At 40.7% G+C, this 20,552-nt stretch overlaps 1 protein-coding gene across 1 annotated transcript in view; it reads left to right on the plus strand.

The window, feature by feature from the left end:
- The first annotated feature begins 992 nt into the window (after positions 1 to 992).
- The window catches only part of LOC101682584 (fatty acid desaturase 2-like protein FADS2B), a 36,686-nt gene continuing 17,126 nt past the window's right edge, over positions 993 to 20,552 (plus strand). The window contains exons 1-4 of the mRNA XM_004777565.3: positions 993 to 1,827; positions 8,541 to 8,651; positions 13,489 to 13,686; positions 15,927 to 16,028. Of these exons, the coding sequence (XP_004777622.1) occupies positions 1,513 to 1,827; positions 8,541 to 8,651; positions 13,489 to 13,686; positions 15,927 to 16,028 (726 nt within the window). The 5' untranslated portion in view covers positions 993 to 1,512. The remainder of the gene's footprint in view (positions 1,828 to 8,540; positions 8,652 to 13,488; positions 13,687 to 15,926; positions 16,029 to 20,552) is intronic.

Raw genomic sequence — 20,552 nt, forward strand, 5'->3', positions numbered from 1 at the left:
ATTTAGGCTTCTGAGCTTTCTCAGCAGACTTGGTGACCTTGCCAGCCCCAGCTGCCTTCTTGTCCACGGCTTTGATGACCCACAGCAACCGTCTGTCTCATGTCACGAACAGCAAAACGGCCCAGAGGAGGAGAGCCAGAGAAGCTCTCAACACACATAGGCTTGCCAGGAACCATATCAACAATGGCAGCGTCACCAGATTTCAAAAACCTGGGACCATCTTCCAGCTTTTTTCCAGAACGATGATCTAGCTTCTCCTTCAGCTCAGCAAACTTGCAAGCAATGTGAGCTGTGTGACAATAGCAATTGTAAACTAGTACTAGAATAAGCCCTTAGCATATAAATCTTGGGCTGAATTATTGATGATTTACTTAGGACTGATTCCCAAATAGAAGAATGGATGTTTTCTATTATTTCATGCCTCTTCTTTTCTTGAAATTAAGACCCTTCCCCACCACCACCACCACTATATTATCCCAGAAGCTCTCCTTCTGCCTCATTTCTAAACCACTGAGTTAAGTTACTATCATATATGTCTAGACCCTAGGTTTGAAGAACGCCAGGGGAAAAGTTGGAGATCTGTAAATTCTGAATTCCTCAGCAATTTACTTATGAATAAGTGATTCTGGCACGTTACCTGGGGTCTTCAGTTCATGTTTTCTCACCGGGAATATGGGACACTAAGAGCACCTCCCTCAAAAGTTAAGGTGAGGATTAAATCAAATATAACATGTGATAAAGGCTTTGTAAACCATCACGTCTTCTAGCAAACATCAGTTGCTGTTCCCTTTAGTAGTACGACAGATTTAGACAGCCTTCAATGATAAGAGAGAAAAACTAGTTTTCTGCTCATTGGCTCTTTTGGTAAATCTAAATCATTTTTTTAAAATGTTGTTTTTTTAAAAAAGTTAGCAAAACCCAGGGAGAAATAACAGCTGTCCACAAAGAACACTTCCCAAGTCTATCAAGCGTTCATGTCATCCTGGAGGTTTTGAAAGGTTTTGCTTTCATGCGGAATTAACAAACCTAAATGCCTCCAACCACAAGCATGCCAGAGACCTAGTGAACCCAACCCCATGGGGTAACAGTGTAGGACAGCCCAGTAACCTGAGGCTTTTCCCTCCAACCTGGGGCAGGCTACAACTTTCAGACCAACTGATTGGCTCAAGTTCCTTCCTAAGGAAGATTTAATGCTGAAGGAAGACGTTGCTAAGACACCTGCCAGCAGAGAAAGGAGAAGTGAGGAGAGACAGTTGGTCTCATCCCCCAGGAAAAAAAATGTGATCCTGCCTCTATCAGTGCAGAAAAGATTCAGAACAGACAGAGACGTGAGAAGCTGGGGACGTACACACTGTCAGGTTTGCGAAGAGGTAACTAGGCTAAAAAGAAGTGCTCCGGGAAGACATCACATTGTAGTGGAATAAGAAAGAAGGAAAAGGTCATTTTGTGATCCAATCATAGGCAAGGATTAGAATTTCAGGAGTCAACCCAGAAATCTCAGGGGTGTTGACAATGATGCTTGAAGACGAGCATGAAGGTAATGGGAGCCTCGTGGGAAAGAGTCAGCAGTATCTAGGTGAGAAGCAACAAGCAAATGGGAAACCAGTAACAAATGGGAAAGACTCTGTAAAACAGGAGGCAAATGGGAAATGTGACATGTCCAGAAAAATCCTCACGATGTACAGCTGGCAGGAGATCCAGAGACACAATCAGGAGGCTGATCAGTGGCTGGTGATCAATCGCAAGGTCTACGATGTTACTGACTGGGCCAAGAGGCATCCAGGTGGGCACCAGGTCCTAAACCACTATGCTGGTGAAGATGCCACGGTAAGGAACTCAAATCTCTGCCCTTTCTCTTCCAGCTAATGGGGGACTGAGACGTGGCTCTCTTCCCAAAAGTATTTTGAGTGTGTGCTCAAACTCCACAATTGCTCATCTCCTCCTAAACCAATTTTATAGGATTCCTATCCAGCAAGAACCTGAAAGCACATTAAGCCTTGAGGTTTAACTCTTACTTGAGGATGAGCTCAGATGTTGACAGTGGATACTGTTTGTGTCTTTTGAATTTTGTTCTGCTCTTGGTGTTTTGTTTTGATTTGAATTAAAGCCACTGTCTATTTTGCTTTGTTTTTTGAGAATAGTTGACACAGCAGTGTTAAAATTAGTTTCAGATATACACCATAGTGGTTCAACAATTCTATATATTATGCTATGTTCACCAGAAGTGTGGCTACCATCTGTCATTGTCTTTTAAGAAGAAAGTAACAAATGGGTGAGTAAAATCTAGGGAAAAAAATATCTGTGCCCAAGGAGAGATTTCTCAGACTCTTATAAATGGAGTGTGTAAAAGACAGATAGTGATTCATCTGATAGGTATAAAATGTTAATAACGATAATGCAAACCTACAAATAAGGATGGTGCTTTTCTAGTTCAAGTCACAGAATCAGCTCAGATGATCTGTTGCCAAAGATGTGGGCTTTCTACCACCTTAGAAATAAATCACTGATAAACTCACTCAGCTGGAGACAGCTGGGCTGATAAATGTGTAACTTGCTGATAATGTTTATCTCCCAGAAATTAAGAAAACTCCATGATTCTGCATTCAATTCTAGCCAACAAGGAGGAACTGAGTAATAAAAAAAAAAGAAAAAAGAAACCATCAGAGAACTTCAGGGGAAAATACCCATGCCATCTAAGGATTCCTATCTTAAGAACGAAAATCCTGAGCATGGTCAACCGTGTACCTTAGAAGTAAGGTAAATAAGCCCAAAAATATTCAGAGAAAAGGTTCTTCCAAAGGAAGATGTCTTGAGAAGAACGGGAGGTTCTGAAAGAATTCTGACAAATGTAATGTTCCATAGCTACTCAGAATTCAGGGAGCCTGAACTTTGGAAGTGATTGTGTGAACATGGGGAAGTTATTGCAATTCTCTCAGCCTCTACTTCATGATTTGTGAAACAGGAATGACCTTACCTATCAGACAGGTTTATGGTAAATTGGACTAATGTTTATAAAGTGCTTAGCACAATGCCAGATACTTAAGAAAGTTTCATTAAATTGTACCTATTATTATTTATCTCATTTATTATTAATAATAAATATTATTATTTATCTCACTGGCTAGGCTACTCCTAGCCTCAGAGGTGTAATTATTATTTCCTGTTTAGCACCAGGTTAGAAATCTGGTTGTATTTGATGTCACGTGATTGGGGAAAGATGGAGCCCATGGTGGGGAAGGATCATGCTCCCTAGTGAAGAAGAGCAAAATGTATATAGGACCTGCAGTCAGATGTTTACTCCACAACTTAAGAGGTGTTTGGAGGTTGTACCTTGAAAGGCAACTGTGGACCAAAGAAAGTGTGGTCTCTCTGTGTGCTGGTCCTGGACCCAAAAGTGCCCAGAGGGGGACACCTTTCTTATATTTACATGGAAACTCTTCTCCAAGCTTCCATCCTCCTTACAAAAGGTGACTAATGATAGCCTTTCCCATAAATTGATTAATTCATTCCTTCATGTAGCCAGCCATTCTAAAACCTTTGTTAAGGGTCCAGCCTAATAAGTATGAGTACAGACTTAGGAACGAAACAGGCCTGGCTTGTATCTGAGTTCTTACTGAGAATGCCTTGAGGGAAGACTACAGAAGCTCTTGGAGCCTCAGGTCCTTTACCTAGAAAGTGGGGATAATAATACCTTCATCTTAGCCTTGTGAAAGTCAACAGTGCCTGTGGTGTTTGACACAGATTAAACACTGAAAAAATGACAGTTCCTGGGCCTTTTTATTACTTTATTCTGATATGGGTTGTAATCTTCTCCAAAGAACAAACAAGACAAATAATTCTATAAAACAAAGGGGGTACATCAGCTCCTATTACTGCAGATACAGGTTATCTTACTGTTTTTGAACTATGTGATCTAAAACTAATGACACGATGGGACACCTGGGTGGTACAGTTGGTTGAGTGTCTGACTCTCAGTTTCGGCTCAGGTTATAATCTCAGGATCATGGGATCCAGCCCCCTGTTGGGCTCCATACTCAGCAAGGAGTCTGCTTAGGACTCTCTCTTCCTCTCCCTCTGCCCTTCCCCGCCCTCCAAAATGGATAAATAAATCTTCTTAAAAAATAATAATGACATGATGCTAATAATTACAGTGTAGGCCTAGTCTTCTTACCAGAGAAGAGCTTACAGGAAAAGTCCAAGTAGAATTGATTATATAATTAAGTATATATTTATATGATGGGCTGCTTTTGCAATTATTGAAATGAGGTTTACAAAGCATTGGAGGACATGACATGAAACCCTACTTGGTCACAAATTTTTTGTAAGGCAACAGTAGGAAAGGAACAAATGCAATATTGTGGTGCATGCACATCAGCAACATGTCCAGAACAAACAAAGTAGGTTAAGTATTCTCCTTATCTCTGGAGGCCACACTCTTTTTTTTAAGATTTTAATTATTTATTTGACAGAGAGAGACCACAAGTAGGCAGAGAGGCAGGCAGGGAGAGAGGAGGAAGCAGGCTCCCCGCTGAGCAGAGAGCCCAATGCAGAGCTAGATCCCAGGACCTTGGGATCATGACCTCAGTTGGAGACAGAGGCTTAACCCACTGAGCCACCCAGGTGCCCCTGGACAGCCACACTCTTAAGAAGGACACTGAGAAACTCGAGTGCTTTCTTGTGTGGGTCAAAGGTCAATTTGATAGAGAAGGGATGACAAAAACTTAGAGGAAATATAGAAAAGTCCATTTCATCTATTTAGAGGACTACCATGTAGAAGACAGGAGCGTTGTGTGCAACTCCAAAAGGGTGGTATGGAGCCAAGAGAGGTGAGGCTAGGGTAGGAGATGGAGAGGATGTGCACAGAAGTGGAGTGAAAATAGGATTCACATCAGGACTAAATACCCAGCCAGAATGGACATCCCAGTTTAGCCACTTCCTCTGCTTAGCACAATATTGGCACATAGTATATGCTCAATTAGCATCAGTGACTGTCATGGCATGAGGAGGAGAGGTTGGAGAGGAAAGGTAGAGAAAGAGAAAAGAGAAAGGGGAGGAAAGGAAGGGGTCTTAGAGTGCTGAGCCATGTCTTCCTCCTCTTCTTCTTCCATTAAACATAGTGACACTGCCCTAGCACGTCATCCCTCCCCACCCCCAGCCACCACAAAAGCAGCCAGGATTTCTAAGCTGTTGATGAAAAGAAAGTAATAATCAGTAATCATAATTGCATCTTCTCTGGTAGGGGGGCAATCTTGAGGAAGAACAAATCTAGAGGCATCACACTCCCTGATTTCAATACATACCACAAAGCTATAATAATAAAAACTGTATGCTATTGGCATAAAAAGCAGACACACAGATCAATGAAACAAAATAGAGAACCCAGAAATAAACTCACACATACATGAACAATTAATTTATGACAAATGATCCAAGAATATGGGAAAAGACAGTCTCTTCAATAAAATGGTATTAGAATAACTGGACATGGACAGTTACATGCCAATGAAGGAAACTGAACCACTATCTTGCACCATACACTAGAATTAAAAATAGATTGAAGACTTGAGCACAAGACCTGAATCACCAAAAAAATGCAAATCAAAACCACAGTGAAGGATCACCTCACACTTGTTAGAATGGTTATTATCAAAACATAAGAAATAGCAAGAGTTGATGAAGATGTGAAGAAAAAGGAACTCACTCTTGTACTCTATTGATGGGAATGTAATTTCTGCAGCTGCTATAGAAAACAGCATGTAAGCTCCTCAAAAAGTTAAAAATAGAACTACCCCATGATCCAGAAGTTCCATTTGTGGATATTTGTCTGAAGAAAACAAAAACACTAACTCAAAAAGATATTTGCTCCCCTAAGCTCATAACAGTATTATATACAATAGCCAAGACATAGGAACAACTTAAGTGTCCACCAACAGATGAATGGATAAATAAAAAGTGATAGATAAATGATAGATTAGTCAGCCATTAAAAAAGAATGAAACAATTATCATATGATTTCACTTATTTGTGGAGCATGACAAATAGCATGGAGGACAAGGGGAGATGGAGAGGAGAAGGGAGTTGGGGGAATTTGGAAGGGGAGGTGAACCATGAGAGACTATGGACTCTGAATAACAATCTGAGGGGTTTGAAGTGGCGGGGGGTGGTTGGGAGGTTGGGGGAACCAGGTGGTGGGTATTGGAGAGGGCACGGATTGCATGGAGCACTGGGTGTGGTGCAAAAATAATGAATACTTTTACGCTGAAAAAAAAAGATATAAGGGTAATAATATAATCCTGCTGAGGAACAAGGGATAAAAAGGGGAAAGGAGGTAGTGCCAACAACTGTTGAATGTATCCTATGTACAAGGTACCCTATGGGCCAACTCATAATCAACACCTTAGTTCTATGAGGCTCTTAATCATTGAATGGCTCTCTTCCTGGTTTGGGGAACTAAGTTTTAGACTTGTAGAACATAACAGCTAAGAAACACATTTGAAATAATACAGTGTAGCCTTTCCCAAGGGGGTCAGAGGAAGCATACAGAAGCAGAATGGACAGTTGAGCCTGGACTGGTTCTAGCAAATACAAAGCCCTTTTTACATCATTGAATCTAGAGACCCTTAGGTGACGGAAGTCTAAAGAGTTGATATTGTACCCCTCTAATTAATGTTATTTGTTATATAAACACCTTCTAAGTAGGCTTGTATGTAGTTCATAGATGTATCTAAAGTTGCTTTATACTTTGAAGATGGAGGGTTCATTATATTCACTAAAATAAGTGAGAGCTCGTATTACATTAGGCATTGGAATATATGAAGAAAATCTACGAATTGCTGTATTGAAGAGAAGGTGGGTAGTAAGTTCTTAGAACTAGAAGTATACATAGAAGGGGCACCTGGGTGGCTCAGTTGGTTAAGCGACTGCCTTCAGATCAGGTCATGACCCTGGAGTCCCAGGATCGAGTCCTGCATCGGGCTCCCAGCTCCACGGGGAGTCTGCTTCTCCCTCTAACCTTCTCCCCTCTCATGCTCTCTCTCACTCTCTCTCTCAAATAAATAAATAAATAAATATATTTTAAAAAAAAGAAGTATACATACAAGAAAGATGGCTGACGGGCACCTGGGTGGCTCAGTGGGCTAAGCCTCTGCCTTTGGCTCAGGTCATGATCTCAGGGTCCTGGGATGGAGCCCTGCATAGCATCGGGCTCTCTGCTCAGCAGGAAGCCTGCTTCCTCCTCTCTCTCTCTGCCTGCCTCTTTGCCTACTTATAATCTCTGTCAAATAAATAAAAATCTTTTTTAAAAAAAGATGTCTGATATGTATTGAGGATTTACTATATGCCAACAGGATTCTAGTTGATTCACTTAATCCCTACAATAACTTTATGAATTGGTTGGCTATGATCACCACCCTTATATATTAGAGAAATGGAAGTACAAACAGGTAACAGGACTTGTCCATAATTACACAGATAGTAAATAGAAACCAGAACTTAGATGTAGGAATGCTGCTCCAGGGTCCACTTTCTTAGTGAATACTATGGAACACCAGCGCTTCAGAGTCATATGTAAGACTTCCATGTATTCAAGTTACAATCTTGGTAATATTTCCTCATTTTTAATCACTCCTGTCCCCAAAGCCACACTAGCAGAAAGTCTAGCATCTAGCTCTTGGAAAATTCTCCTTTCCCAAAAACTGCTTAAATCCCTGGGGTGGAAGAGAACATTTCTTACTTCCAAATATAAGCAGGACATACAAACCACCACTGTTTCTCATAGCCTCTACAAAGTGCTACTTAACATGGAGATGAGGCGGAGGAAAAAAAACACACACACACACATACAGTTGGTCACCTCTCTTCTATGCCTAGCTGTCACAATCCTTTGCAGAGATTGTCTTAGAATTTTTTAGAAAAAGCGACGAGACCCCTTCGGTGTCAAACTATGCCAAGAGTGTAATACTTTAGATGACACAGACCTCAGAGCTGTGCTCCCATGCTCTCTTGTGCACTTGTCCTACACTACCATTGCCAACTTTAACCCATCCTTGTTTAGAAATAATGTAATTCAAATGCTTCAGTCTTCTTGGCTTTGGCCAAGAACCAAGAGGGAGATTTGATGGGAGATGGGATTTTTATCTGTTTCCCCACACAGTGTGATCAAATTCCACCAAGCCTGACATTGGGCTTTAAAGAGGTACCAAGGCTCATTAACTCAAGCTGACTACTTCTTCTGGTGCTCAACAAAATAGTAATCTCTTTCAATGCTTAGGAATGTCCTGGCTGTATTGGGCTTGGCTAGTGAAGCAATGTGCTAAGTAGGTGGGTCTCTAGCAATAGGCTTTCATAGAGGATTTCCAAGAGTAATGGGATTATGGTAATTTTGATTTTTCAACTTGAAACATCCACCTGGAGATAGAAGAAATCCTCCAGAATAGATTCTACTGATTCCCAAGATGGGTGCAGGATCAGGTAAGGAAGGGAAGTATTCTGTAGGTAAGTGTGTATCTCTTAAGCATCCAACAGTTCTCTCTGATTTACAGGATGTCTTCAGAGCCATGCACCTGAAGCTTGACATTGTAAAACTGTACCTTGAGCCACTGCTTATCGGAGAGCTTTCCCCAGAAGAGCCCAGCCAGGAAAGAAACAAAAATGTGAGTGAGGTCCTGGGACCCAGGTGCATGTGGAGGGATGGAGATAAGAGCCAGTTGACTTTTTCCTGATATATCCAAGAACTGATCATTTTCTGTGAGCCACCAGCCATTATGCCTGGGTGATCCTGCCATACCATGAATGAGTAGATTCTGCATACTTCAAAACAATGTTATCCTCCTTGGACCCTCAAACTCTTAAACTTCTGTGTGAGAAAAGAATGAAACTTTTGGTCCTGCACCAAACAATAATTCCACATCTCTAAGTACCTGCTTCGTCCCAGGCAATGTACACATACAATTTTTTTCAGTGGTTACTTATAGCTGTTTGATGTCTATATCTGTGTTTCCTGCTAAAGTAAATTCCATGAGAGCAGTAAATATGTGTATTTTGCTTATCCATCTGTCCTCAAGCACCCACATACCCAAGATCAGACATGTAGTAGAGACTTCTAAAATGCTATTGAATGAAAGATATGGGTACATCCTAACAGCAGCACCTTTTAAATTTGGTGAAATTATAGTCCTGGGAGAATAAATTACTTTCTGGAAGTCCCACAGTTGGTGGGTCAAAGAACTGGGACTCCAAGTGTCTTCTTTCTGGTCCCAGCCCTTAGGTATTCCCAAAGAAAGGTGCCACTCTTTCTTTCTCTAATACTTTGGCTATCTGAGTACTGTCTTCCAAAAGACAGAGTCTCGGTAAGATCAAACATTCCCTCGGATGATTTTACAGAAAGCTTACAGAGATTTTAACTAACATCGAGCATTTATTTTTCTTTTTCTTTTTCGGCAAGTTGTTTTGTTAAAACCTGTTTACGTTCTGTTTAATTGTTAAGAAATAATTTTTACTGAGTGCTGATCCATACGTCACTGTGAGGAAGATAGAATAAGCATTATATTTCTGCCTGAAGAAATGATACAAACTTGCCAAGAAGAGGACACACAGCAGGTTTGGGGCAGACCTCAAATGAACACTTATGCTTACCCCTCAGGTCCACATGCATCCCACACAGCTATGTGTCAGGAGGCACAGCCCTGCATTTCGCAGCAAGGGCTCTGAGGCTGCACACTGGTACTCACAGCCCAGCCCTACCATAGGTTTTATGGGTTCAGACCAGTTACAAAACCTCTCCATGACTCAGTTTCTCTCTTTCTCTCTCAAGCAGTACAGTAGTAGCACCAGCTTTCCTAGGAGACATTGGGGGATTATGGAAAGAGTTAGAGGCATTTCGAGTTAGCACAGTGTCTGGAATGTAGTAAATACTCCATACATTTTAGATACTATCATTATCATGAACCCAGTGGTGACACTAGCAATTGACAAACCTCTAGATATGCCCCCACTATTTAGAGCAGGAGGCTCTTGGTTTAAAAAGAGAAAGTGATGAAAAGCTTAATTGTTTTTCCTAAATATTTCTAAAAGGAAAAGAAAGTCCACTAATGGTTAAGAGCTGTAAGACAATCATTCATTATCTAGAAGTATATTGGTCTCTGCAGGGAAAGGTCTGCTCTAAATTGTCTTTAGTACATCTACATGGTTTGATTTGTTGTTGATCCTCCAGTTCTTTAAAGTGTAGAGATAGCTGGTGTATTCTGGATTTTTCAATTTTTTTAAGGGAGGCTTGGATGGCTATGTATTTCCCCCTTAGGACAGCCTTTGCTGTATCCCATAGGTTTTGGACCAAAGTGTCTTCATTCTCATTGGTTTCCATGAATTGTTTCAGTTCTTCTTTGATCTCCTGGTTGATCCAAGCATCTTTTTTTTTAATATTTTATTTATTTATTTGACAGACAGAGATCACAGATAGGCAGAGAGACAGGCATAGAGAGAAGGGGGAAGCAGGCTCCCTGCTGAGCAGAGAGCCCGACGTGGGGCTCGATCCCAGGACCCTGAGATCACTACCCGAGAGGCCCAACCCACTGAGCCACCCAGGGACCCCCATGATCCAAGCACTCTTAAGCAAGGTGGTCTTTAGCTTCCAGGTGTTTGAGTTCCTTCTGAACTTTTCCTTGTGATTGAGCTCCAGTTTCAAAGCATTGTGATCTGAGAATATGCAGTCTTCTGGTATTGGTTGAGTCCTGATTTGTGACCCAGTATGTGGTCTATTCTGGAGAAGGTTCTGTGTGCACTTGAGAAGAATGAGTATTCTGTTGTTTTAGGGTGGAATGTTCTGTATATATCTATGAGGTCCATCTGGTCCAATGTGTCATTCAATGCTCTTGTTCCTTTATTGATTTTCTGCTTCGATGATCTGTCTATTTCTGAGAGAGGTGTGTTAAGATCTCCTACGATTAGTGTATTCATATCAATATGACTCTTTATCTTAACAATTTTCTTAAGTAATTGGCTGCTCCCATATTGGGAGCATAGATATTTACAATTGTTAGATCATCTTGGTGGATAGTCCCTTTAAGGATTATGTAGTGTCCTTCTGTATCTCTGACTAGTCTTTAGTTTGAAGTCTAATTTATCTGATATGAGAATCGCTACCCCAGCCTTCTTTTGAGGCCCATTGGCATGAAAGATGCTTCTCCATCCCTTCACTTTCAGTCTGGGTGTATCTTTAGGTTCAAAATGGGTCTCTTGTAGACAACATATGGATGGGTCCTGTCATTTTATCGAATCTGCAACCCTGTGCCATTTTATGGGTGCATTTAGGCCATTCACATTGAGAGTGATTATTGATAGATACGTTTTTATTGACATCGAGTTACCTTTGAAGTCTTTCTTTCTGTAGACTGTCTCTATATTTTGTTCAATGCTATTCTTGGGATTTTTCCTCTTTTATAGAGCCCCCCTTAATATATCCTGCAGTGTTGGCTTGGTGGTTGCATAATCTTTTAAGCCTTGCCGGTCTTGAAAACTCTTTATCTCTCCTTCCATTTTGAATGTCAGTCTTGCTGGATAAAGTATTCTTGGCTGCATGTTCTTCTCATTTAGTGCCCTGAATATATCTTGCCAGCCTCTTCTGGCTTGCCAGGTCTCTGTGGACATGTCTGACGTTATTCTGATGGGCTTCCCTCTGTAAGTAAGGAGCCTCTTTGCCCTGGCGGCTTTCAAGAGATTATACCTACAATTATAATTCCTCAATTTGACTATCAGGTGTCGTGATGGTTTTTTTGGAATGTATAATCATGGGTGGAGACCGTTCAGCCTCCTGTACATGAATGCTGGTTCCATTTGCGAGATTGGGAAATTTTTCTTGAAGGACTTGTTCCACTATATCTTCTAGACTTCTTTCTTTCTCCTCCCCTTCAGGGATTCCAATAATTCTGACGTTGGAACACTTCATGGCATCATTTATTTCCCTGATTCTGTTTTCGTGGTTTCTAAGCTGTTTGTTCCAGTACATCTACATGGATACACAGATATACATATTCATGTGTATGTGTAAAATAATACATATATACTCAGATACATGCATATAGACAATTAGTTTGAGTACAACACTTGTGTCAGGTAGCATAGTTTGGAGTCCTGTATCTGTTGCTGACTTGATGATGATTTCCGAGCAGTTACTCTACTGGGCTTGCTGACCCCCTACTAAGCAAAATAAATGGGTTGGAAAAGATGACCAGGATGGAAGGCAGTCTAAGAGATGGCCTCTTAAGGTCATCCATGGCTACCAGAATTCCAAAGTTGATGGCGGCTTGAAAGATAAATGCAGATCTTCTAAAAGTTCAATCAGTGAATTTTGAAGTGAAAATGGTTGCTTCTAGAATTTTGTTCATGGCTCTTTCTTTTGATACTGCAAGTGTCTCTCTCTTCATGTATCTGAATAATCCTGCTCTCTTCCTTATACCCTGGTCACTGTGTAAACTGCCCCGATTTCAAACCCATTCATCATTAAGCTAAGGGCTATCTATTCTCAGCCCTCGCACTGATTATCCAGTCTGACCGGCAAGCTGGCAAACCAAAACTAGCCTTGTGCATACACACACATGCATGTATACCTCTTACACAGACAGAGGACCAAGGCCCCCACACATGGCAGCAGATACACACTAACATCACCAGAGATCCTGCCTTGTTTCTGGGGCTCCATCACGCAGCTCACGGGAAAGTCATCCTGAGTGAGCTACACTAAGTGAACAGTATTTTTCTGCTCAACACCTTTAATGAAAGAGCCCTTCACACATACTAAACTGCTGATGACAAAGAAAATGTTGTGTAAACTGTACCCCTAAGTATGGGGTACCCATATAGACAATGTTATCAGAGATCAATTAACATCTGAAATAAAACTGATGGTTTAAAAGGCAACCATTAGGGGTCCCTGAGTGGCTCAGTCAGTTAAGCATCTACCTTCAGTTCAGGTCATGATCCCAGAGTCCCTGGTTTGGGATTGACCCCCATATTGGGCTCCCTGCTCAGCAGGGAATCTGCTTTTCCCTCTCCCTCATGCACTCTCTCTCTCTATTTCTCAAATAAATAAATAAAAATCTTAAAGAAAAATAAATAAATAGATAGATAGATAAATGGCAACTGTTAGACACAATAACCACATCCACCCCCCAAAAGAAACCCAATTCTGATTTCCAAAACAGTCTCAGGACAGTTTACAAATCACTACTCATCTTTCTCTTCTCCAGAAAAAAAATATTATTTTTATAATATACATATATATGTAATAACCTTTTAAAAGGTTTTGTTTGTCCATGGTTTTTTTTTTTGTCCATGGTTTTATGTTTTTAATTTCACCCAATTAAACATATTAATATCAATAAATTTCTATGCATTAAAATTAAGGTATTAATAAGCTTATAGAATGGATTATTCATTGTGTTCACTTGTGTTCCCTGAGCGAATTAATTCCTTCCATGAATATTTATTTCTCAGCCCCAGTTGGTGGAAGATTTCCAAGAACTGCGAAGAACATTGGAGGCCATGAACATGTTCAAGGCCAACTGGGTGTTCTTCTTCCTTCACCTGGCCCAGATCTTGATTTTGGAGACCCTGGCTTGGCTAATGGTGTGGCATTTTGGCAATGGCTGGCTTATGACAATATTCATTTCCTTCCTTCTCTTAATTTCCCAGGTAAGCAGGTAGCCTAAGCTCAGGCAGTGGCTTAGGTGGAAGGTTCAGAAGGTTTCCTTCTCTCTCTAGACTGGCATCAGCTGCTGCCTGCCACTTCCTGTCAAGCTACTAGTCAGCGTCTGACACAACTTGCCAGACCCCAGTTCTTTTTTCTGTAAAAGTGGAATAATAATTGCTTATGGAAATATTCCAGACTAAACAAGCTAACATATAAAATGCCTAGCAGTGACAGTGACTGGCACATAGGAAATATTTAATTTATGACATGTGCTACATTTCACCTAATTCTCTACATACCAGTTCAGTAACTGGAGTCCTTTCTCAGCCATGTAACACTCACCTTTATCTTGTGTTCGTCTTCCAATCAACAAATAGAGAGAGAGAGGCAAACCAAGAAACAGAATCTCAAAGCTGTGATCACCAAGACAGCATGGTTCTGGCATAAAAACAAACACATAGACCAGTGGAACAGAGTAGAGAGCCCAGATATGGACCCTCAACTCTATGGACAAATAATCTTCAACAAAACAGGAAAAAATATACAGTGGGAAAAAGACAGTCTATTCAATAAATGGTGCTGGGAAAACTGAACAGCTATATGTAGAAGAATGAAACTCGACCATTCTCTTACACCGTACACAAAGATAAACTCAAAATGGATAAAAGACCTCAACGTGAGACAGGAATCCATCAGAATCCTAGAGGAGAACATAGGCAGTCATCTCTTCGATATCAGCCACAGCAACTTCTTTCAAGATATGTCTCCAAAGGCAAAGGAAACAAAAGTGAAAATGAACTTTTGGGACTTCATCAAAATCAAAAGCTTCTGCACAGCAAAGGAAATGGTCAAGAAAACAAAGAGGCAACCCACGGAATGGGAGAAGATATTTGCAATTGACAGTACAGACAAAAGGTTGATATCCAGGATCTATAAAGAACTCCTCAAACTCAAAAAAAAATGTTCATTATCACTAGCCATCAGGGAGATTCAAATTAAAACTACATTGAGATATCACCTTACACCAGTTAGAATGGCCAAAATTAGCAAGACAGGAAACAACATGTGTTGGAGGGGATGTGGAGAAAAGGGAACCCTCTTCCACTGTTGGTGGGAATGCAAGTTGGTGCAGCCTCTTTGGAGAACAGTGTGGAGATTCCTCAAGAAATTAAAAATAGAACTTCCCTATGACCCTGCAATTGCAGAATCTCAACTATAGAGAACACACTGATAGTTATCAGAGGGGAGGGAGTTGGGGGTGGGTAAAATAGGTCATGAGGACTAAGGAGGGCACTTGTGATGAGCACTCTGGAGGTTGTATGCAAGTGTTGAGCCACTATATTATACACCTGAAACTAATATTATATTGTATGTTAACTAACTGGAATTTAAATTTTTAAAGAAGAACATATGGATTCTACCATAAATTATAATCAACAACTGGCACATAGCAGAATATTTGATAAATCTTTGTTGAACGAAGTATGAATCTCTGAACATGGCCTTCTGTGAGCACAACACTGTGTTGTGGACATGAAAAGAAATGCACCCGGTTCTTGCCTTTGGGAAAAGAGTTTTCAAGTGCAGGAGATTGATGCTCCAAATTGCTAAACATACTACATAACAGAATGACATTAATGCTAAGGAGGGGGAAAAGTATGTGCTGTTAAAGCAGAAAAAGACATTTATTTCTCCTTGGTATATCTGGGAAAGTTGTCCATGTTAACTCCAGAATTTTATGCTAATTTTTTCTTGAAAAGTCAACTTGCTTTTAAGAAAGGAAACAAACATTTCTTGGTGCTTAGCATAAGCCAGGCACTTTACTGGTATTTAAGATACCAAATGGTCCATGAGTAAGGTATTATTATCTGTACTTATCAGAAGAAGAGTTAAGGTTCAGAGCTACTGAGTATCTTGCCACAATCCATGCAAAAATTACATGGTAAAGAACAGTTAAGAACCCAAATCTGCATGACTCCAAAGGCCATACTCTTTCTATTTCTCACACGAAGATTTTGACAGTGGCAAGGAAAATGTTCTAGGTTGTGAGAACCCCATGGACAAAGGCACACAATTGGGAAAGAATCCAACATGTGGGAAATAGAAAGTGAACATAGCTTGGGGTCAGCTGAGATCCCCCACAATTCCTCTCCAGAGGTCTCCTGAGTCTACAAGCAGACTTAGTTATTAATTTCTTCTTGACACTCCCCTAATTTCTCTAACAACAACTTCTCTCTTCTAGATGCAGAGTTTTTTCCTGCAGCATGATTCAGGACACCTTTCCATGTTTACAAACTCCAAGTGGAACCACCTGATGCAGAAATTTCTGATGAGTCATCTCAAGGTACAGGATGTTAGGGGAATGTGATGGGATTCTCAGACATCATTTCCTAATGCAGTGGTTTCCAAGTTCGTGAGCTCAGTAAAAAATGTTTGTGCACAAATAGATTTATAAATAAGTGTAAATATACTAATAATGTAGATACTATGTATATGCTAATATGTATATAATATGCTAAGATTGGGATGTTAAATTTTTATGGAGATAAGTTTATTTTTATTTAGGAAGTTCCGACATCTTTTCTTACCCTAATAAACTCTTTGGCCCAATCCCTGGAGCCCCATTAAGAAACCACCTCACAGGACAAGGATTGTGCCTTTATAAATGAAGATGTGCCTTGTAAAATCATGAATGGGAGCATTCAGAGAAGGGGTCTGAACATTTACTGCAAGAAAGCTACAGGAATCCAGCAAGACTGATTAGTTTTGGAAGAATAGGGTATGAAGAAATAAAGGAAAGGCAGCAGAATAGAAAAAAGTGAAGAGAAAGAGAATGGACCAGAAAGGTCAGATGGCACCATTTGAGTCAAGGACTACAAACCCCAGACTGCTAGAAAAAGCAGTGGTGATGGTGACAGTTGACCTTGTCTCCCTTCCCAATTCAAACATAAGCTCCAGGAGGGCAGGCACATTGTCCTATGTGCCACTGCAATGCAGCACCTAGCAGAGTTCCTGGCACCTAGTAGGCCTTCAATTTCAATAGCATTTGTTGAGTGGATGGATGGATGGATGGATGGATGATTGGATGGTTTTGTGAACCAAGGTAGCAGTACAGAACTGCTAGGAATGGGTTTTAGCCTGGCTATGATAAGGCTCCTTGTGTGATCTGGACGGAGTCATATTCCATCTCTGGTTTTCAGTGTTCTCATCTCTAAGATTAGGACTTAAACTGAATCTGTGCTTTTCTATGACATTCTAGGATTTATTGACTATGTACTCTGGCCCAGAAGGGAGGAAGTGCCTCTGAGCCTTCCACTAAGCCAAATCTTGCGTTTGAGCCAGGTCATTTTAGGAAAAACTCATAAGCACTGACTCAGAGTCTATGTGTTTTGCTTTAACACAATGGTTTTATATTGAATGGGAAGACACTTAAAATCACAGCCTTATCAACCCTCTTTATGGTTGAGCAAACTAAGTTTAAGTAGATTAAATAGCACAGACTTGGATCTAGATTCATATTAGAATTATGTCTGTTACTCAAATTGGTTAGAATGAAAAATATACTGTCATTTTATGTGCCAAGTCTCATTTAACTGGAAAATTCCTACAGATACACTGCTCTGCCTTCTATCCACCAGTGCTGGATTGACAAAATATTTCTGCATCCATTCAGAATCTTTACCACAGAATAAAAGCAAAGATCATTTCTTCTGTCCTTGTGAGAACTAAGTAATGGGCTCTCCAACTCTCTCTGTTTTGAGGAAGTCAGAGGAAAAGAGGGACTCATGTAGCCTGAAGATAATTGACAGTTGACTCAGTGCTAGTATATGCAATATTTCAAGCTCCATCCTCTCTGGTGCTTTTAAAAAGTCACTGCTTTCCCATTGGTCCAAATTCTTACACTACTCTCTCTCTGTAAATTGTGTTGCCAGGAACAAGTTTGCACTAGTTTAAGTGAATATAACCTTGATGACTCATGAGCGAAGTAAGTAAATGGGAAATGCTCTAAAAAGCAAATCGAGTATACTCTGCTGTTTTGCCCACAAAACCAGGAAGTGAATTTTGAGAAAAATAAATATAGGCTTCACTCTGTGCAGGAGAGAAAACTATACAGGAAGGATAGGCAGGCAGGAGGGAGATAACAAAGAAAATTATAATATAAGCAGCAACAACTTCACCTTCTACGTACATTGTTGGGTTCCCAATGTTGGGTCCCCCCATAATGGGTCCGTGATTAAAGGAGCAAGACTGATACAAAGCGAAGGTCAAGCAAAGCTTTATTTCGCGCCAAGCATCGAGAATCAAACCGACCAGCCAGCGCCATGCCTCTTACAGAGAGCATGACCCCGCCCTGCCTCACAGACTAACGTTTATAGAACAAAGGCCATGTGGTTGAGCCTGGCCACACACAGGTAGCCAATACACAGAGAAAGCAGTACAGTCATGCTAGGTCACAGACCGGTGGCCAATTGAACTACAATTCACCCCATAGTAAACATTTGAACTAGCCTAACACCTTAGTGAGAATTGGCACCCAAAAAAAAACAACAACAACAACAACAACAAAAAAGAATTGGCACCCAAAAGGCGAGGCCCACACTCCTTGGTAGCTTGGGAGACAGTATGCCCACTTTACTGATTGGATGTCTCCACCTGACCGGACTCAACTCTGCATTAGGGCTGTTATCTCTACCTGACCTGACCCACCCTTGTATTTGGGCTTTGTTACCTGGGATTGGTTTCCCGGACTTGCTTTTAAGTAAATTCCCCTGGGTGGTGGGGGGCAGTGTCAATTTAAGTTTTACTGCAGAAACAACAAAATGGCTGTTCAACTGAGGTGGGACCGCTTTGGCTAAATAGGCCTTTACATACATCACAACTTTAAGTTTTTTAAAACTTGATTTCATGTCAATTTACCCTCCTCCTGGAAAAGCACAGACACTTAGTTGGGTTTTGTTTTGGGTTTTTTTTGGTGGGGGGAGGGATTTTTTTTTCACTTACTGCACTAAGCAAATGTGTATGCCTGGTCTTCATAGCAATAAAAAAACCCTTGTGAAAACACACTGCAAAATATCTTTTTCCAAAACACATTTTGGATTTTTGTGCAATGCCAAAATCCAAATCGACCCCCTGTGGTGTATCTTTCAACTCCCCTCCCCCAACACCCAGTATGCACAGTTTGAAAACTATAAGAATCAAGTATATTATAAGAACAAAGAGACAAAATATTTGATACTAAGACTTACCTTGAAACTGGCCTATCCTGTTTCTATGACTACATCTGAAAATAATTTGGGAGGGAGGAGTCAAGCATGCTATTTCCTGTAATCCTCTTCTTACCTATTTCACAGATGAGGATTTTGCCCAAGGCCACACACATCCAGTAGCAGGGATTTGAATTCAAGCCAAAAAATGGCTTCAGGCCAAGGCTTGGATTCCTTATACTGCACGGAGAAAGGACCTCACTTGGAAATGAGAAATGACTTTTAGGGTAGTTTCTAGATGACATTTGGTATGGGGCAGCCTATTTGCATGCAGCTAATAATCTTCACATCCCCATGGATCAGTAACTGTGACTTCCAGACCCAGGGGTAAGGGTAGAGCTAGCTACTTTAGATTCCACTCACAATTATTCTGACCATTGTTCTAAGCTACAGAAACTTGAGCTGTCAAGATCTACTACCCAACCTATCATGAATCAAAACTTGTCTCTCCTATTATCAGTTTCCACATATAGTCATTGACTGTAAAGTTACAGTCAGCTGATGGAAAAGTCCAAAATGTTGGCTCTCAGAAGACTTAATTAAGAAAGTGAATCACTGCTTATTACAGTGTCCTTGTGTGTTTATTGCTCCTATTAAGGTTGTATGTTTCATAAATGAGGGAACCCCATTTTATCATGTCTGACTTTGTATTCCAATGTTTGACTCAGTGTCTGGTGCATAGGATCTACTTCAAAATGGATAATGAATGGGTCAGTAAAAATGCACAGCTCTAAGAGTGAGTGAGTGGTATGCTGTTTTGATGGAGTTTTAGAATATAAGTGAAGTTTGGTGGGGTGGGGTCCGGAGTCAATGCAAGAAAGAATTCTTGAGACACTTTTGGTGCAAAATGGTGGTTTATTAAAGCCCTGGGACTGTGAGCAGTGGTCCATTATATACTTGTAAGTTGGGAGGGGTTCAGGGATAGCGTAAGTCTTTAAGGAATTTTGGAAGCAAGGTTTCCAGGACCTTTAGGGGCTATTATTGGGAAAAAGGTTGTTCATTATTGGTAATAAAACCTTTGTCATGAGACCCTTTAGATGTGTTTCAATGGGCCATATGCTTGGGAATGATTGTCAAGACTATCTTGGAGTGTTTAGAGATAAAGTTTTCAAAAGAATTGTTAAAGTAGACTTCAGGAGCCTGGTAGAGGTTGGGGTGGGTCAGGCTAGGATTGCCATTTGCCCTTAGCAAATCCTCCAGGTGGAGGTAATTGAGTCCCTAGAGGAATGTCACTCTGCCTTTTCCAAGGGTTTGTCAGTGGGTAAGGAAATTTAATAATTTTTCTTCTGCCTCTGTTTCCCACATCAGTTTGATGGGATAATGCAGAGTTCAATGGAGCCCCAGAAGAGGGAATAAAAATTGATGAGTACACATTGAGTTTGACATATCATGAGCCAGAAAAAAGGAAATGTTTGGAAAGTGACTGCCCTTTCAAGCGTGAGATTCAGGGGAGAGATACGGGGATGAAAGAAGAGAGATTTTACTCTAAGAATGGTAGGGGGTGTTAGAGGTGAAAAGAGAGTATCTCTCCTGATTGATGGGGTCAGGAAAAGTTTGCTAAGAGAGGGCTCTTCTCCAAGGACTATGGAAAGACAATGTTAACA

The sequence above is a fragment of the Mustela putorius genome, unplaced genomic scaffold (genome assembly GCF_011764305.1).
Source record: "Mustela putorius furo isolate JIRA1106 unplaced genomic scaffold, ASM1176430v1.1 tig00000127_pilon_pilon_pilon, whole genome shotgun sequence".
Taxonomy (NCBI): domain Eukaryota; kingdom Metazoa; phylum Chordata; class Mammalia; order Carnivora; family Mustelidae; genus Mustela; species Mustela putorius.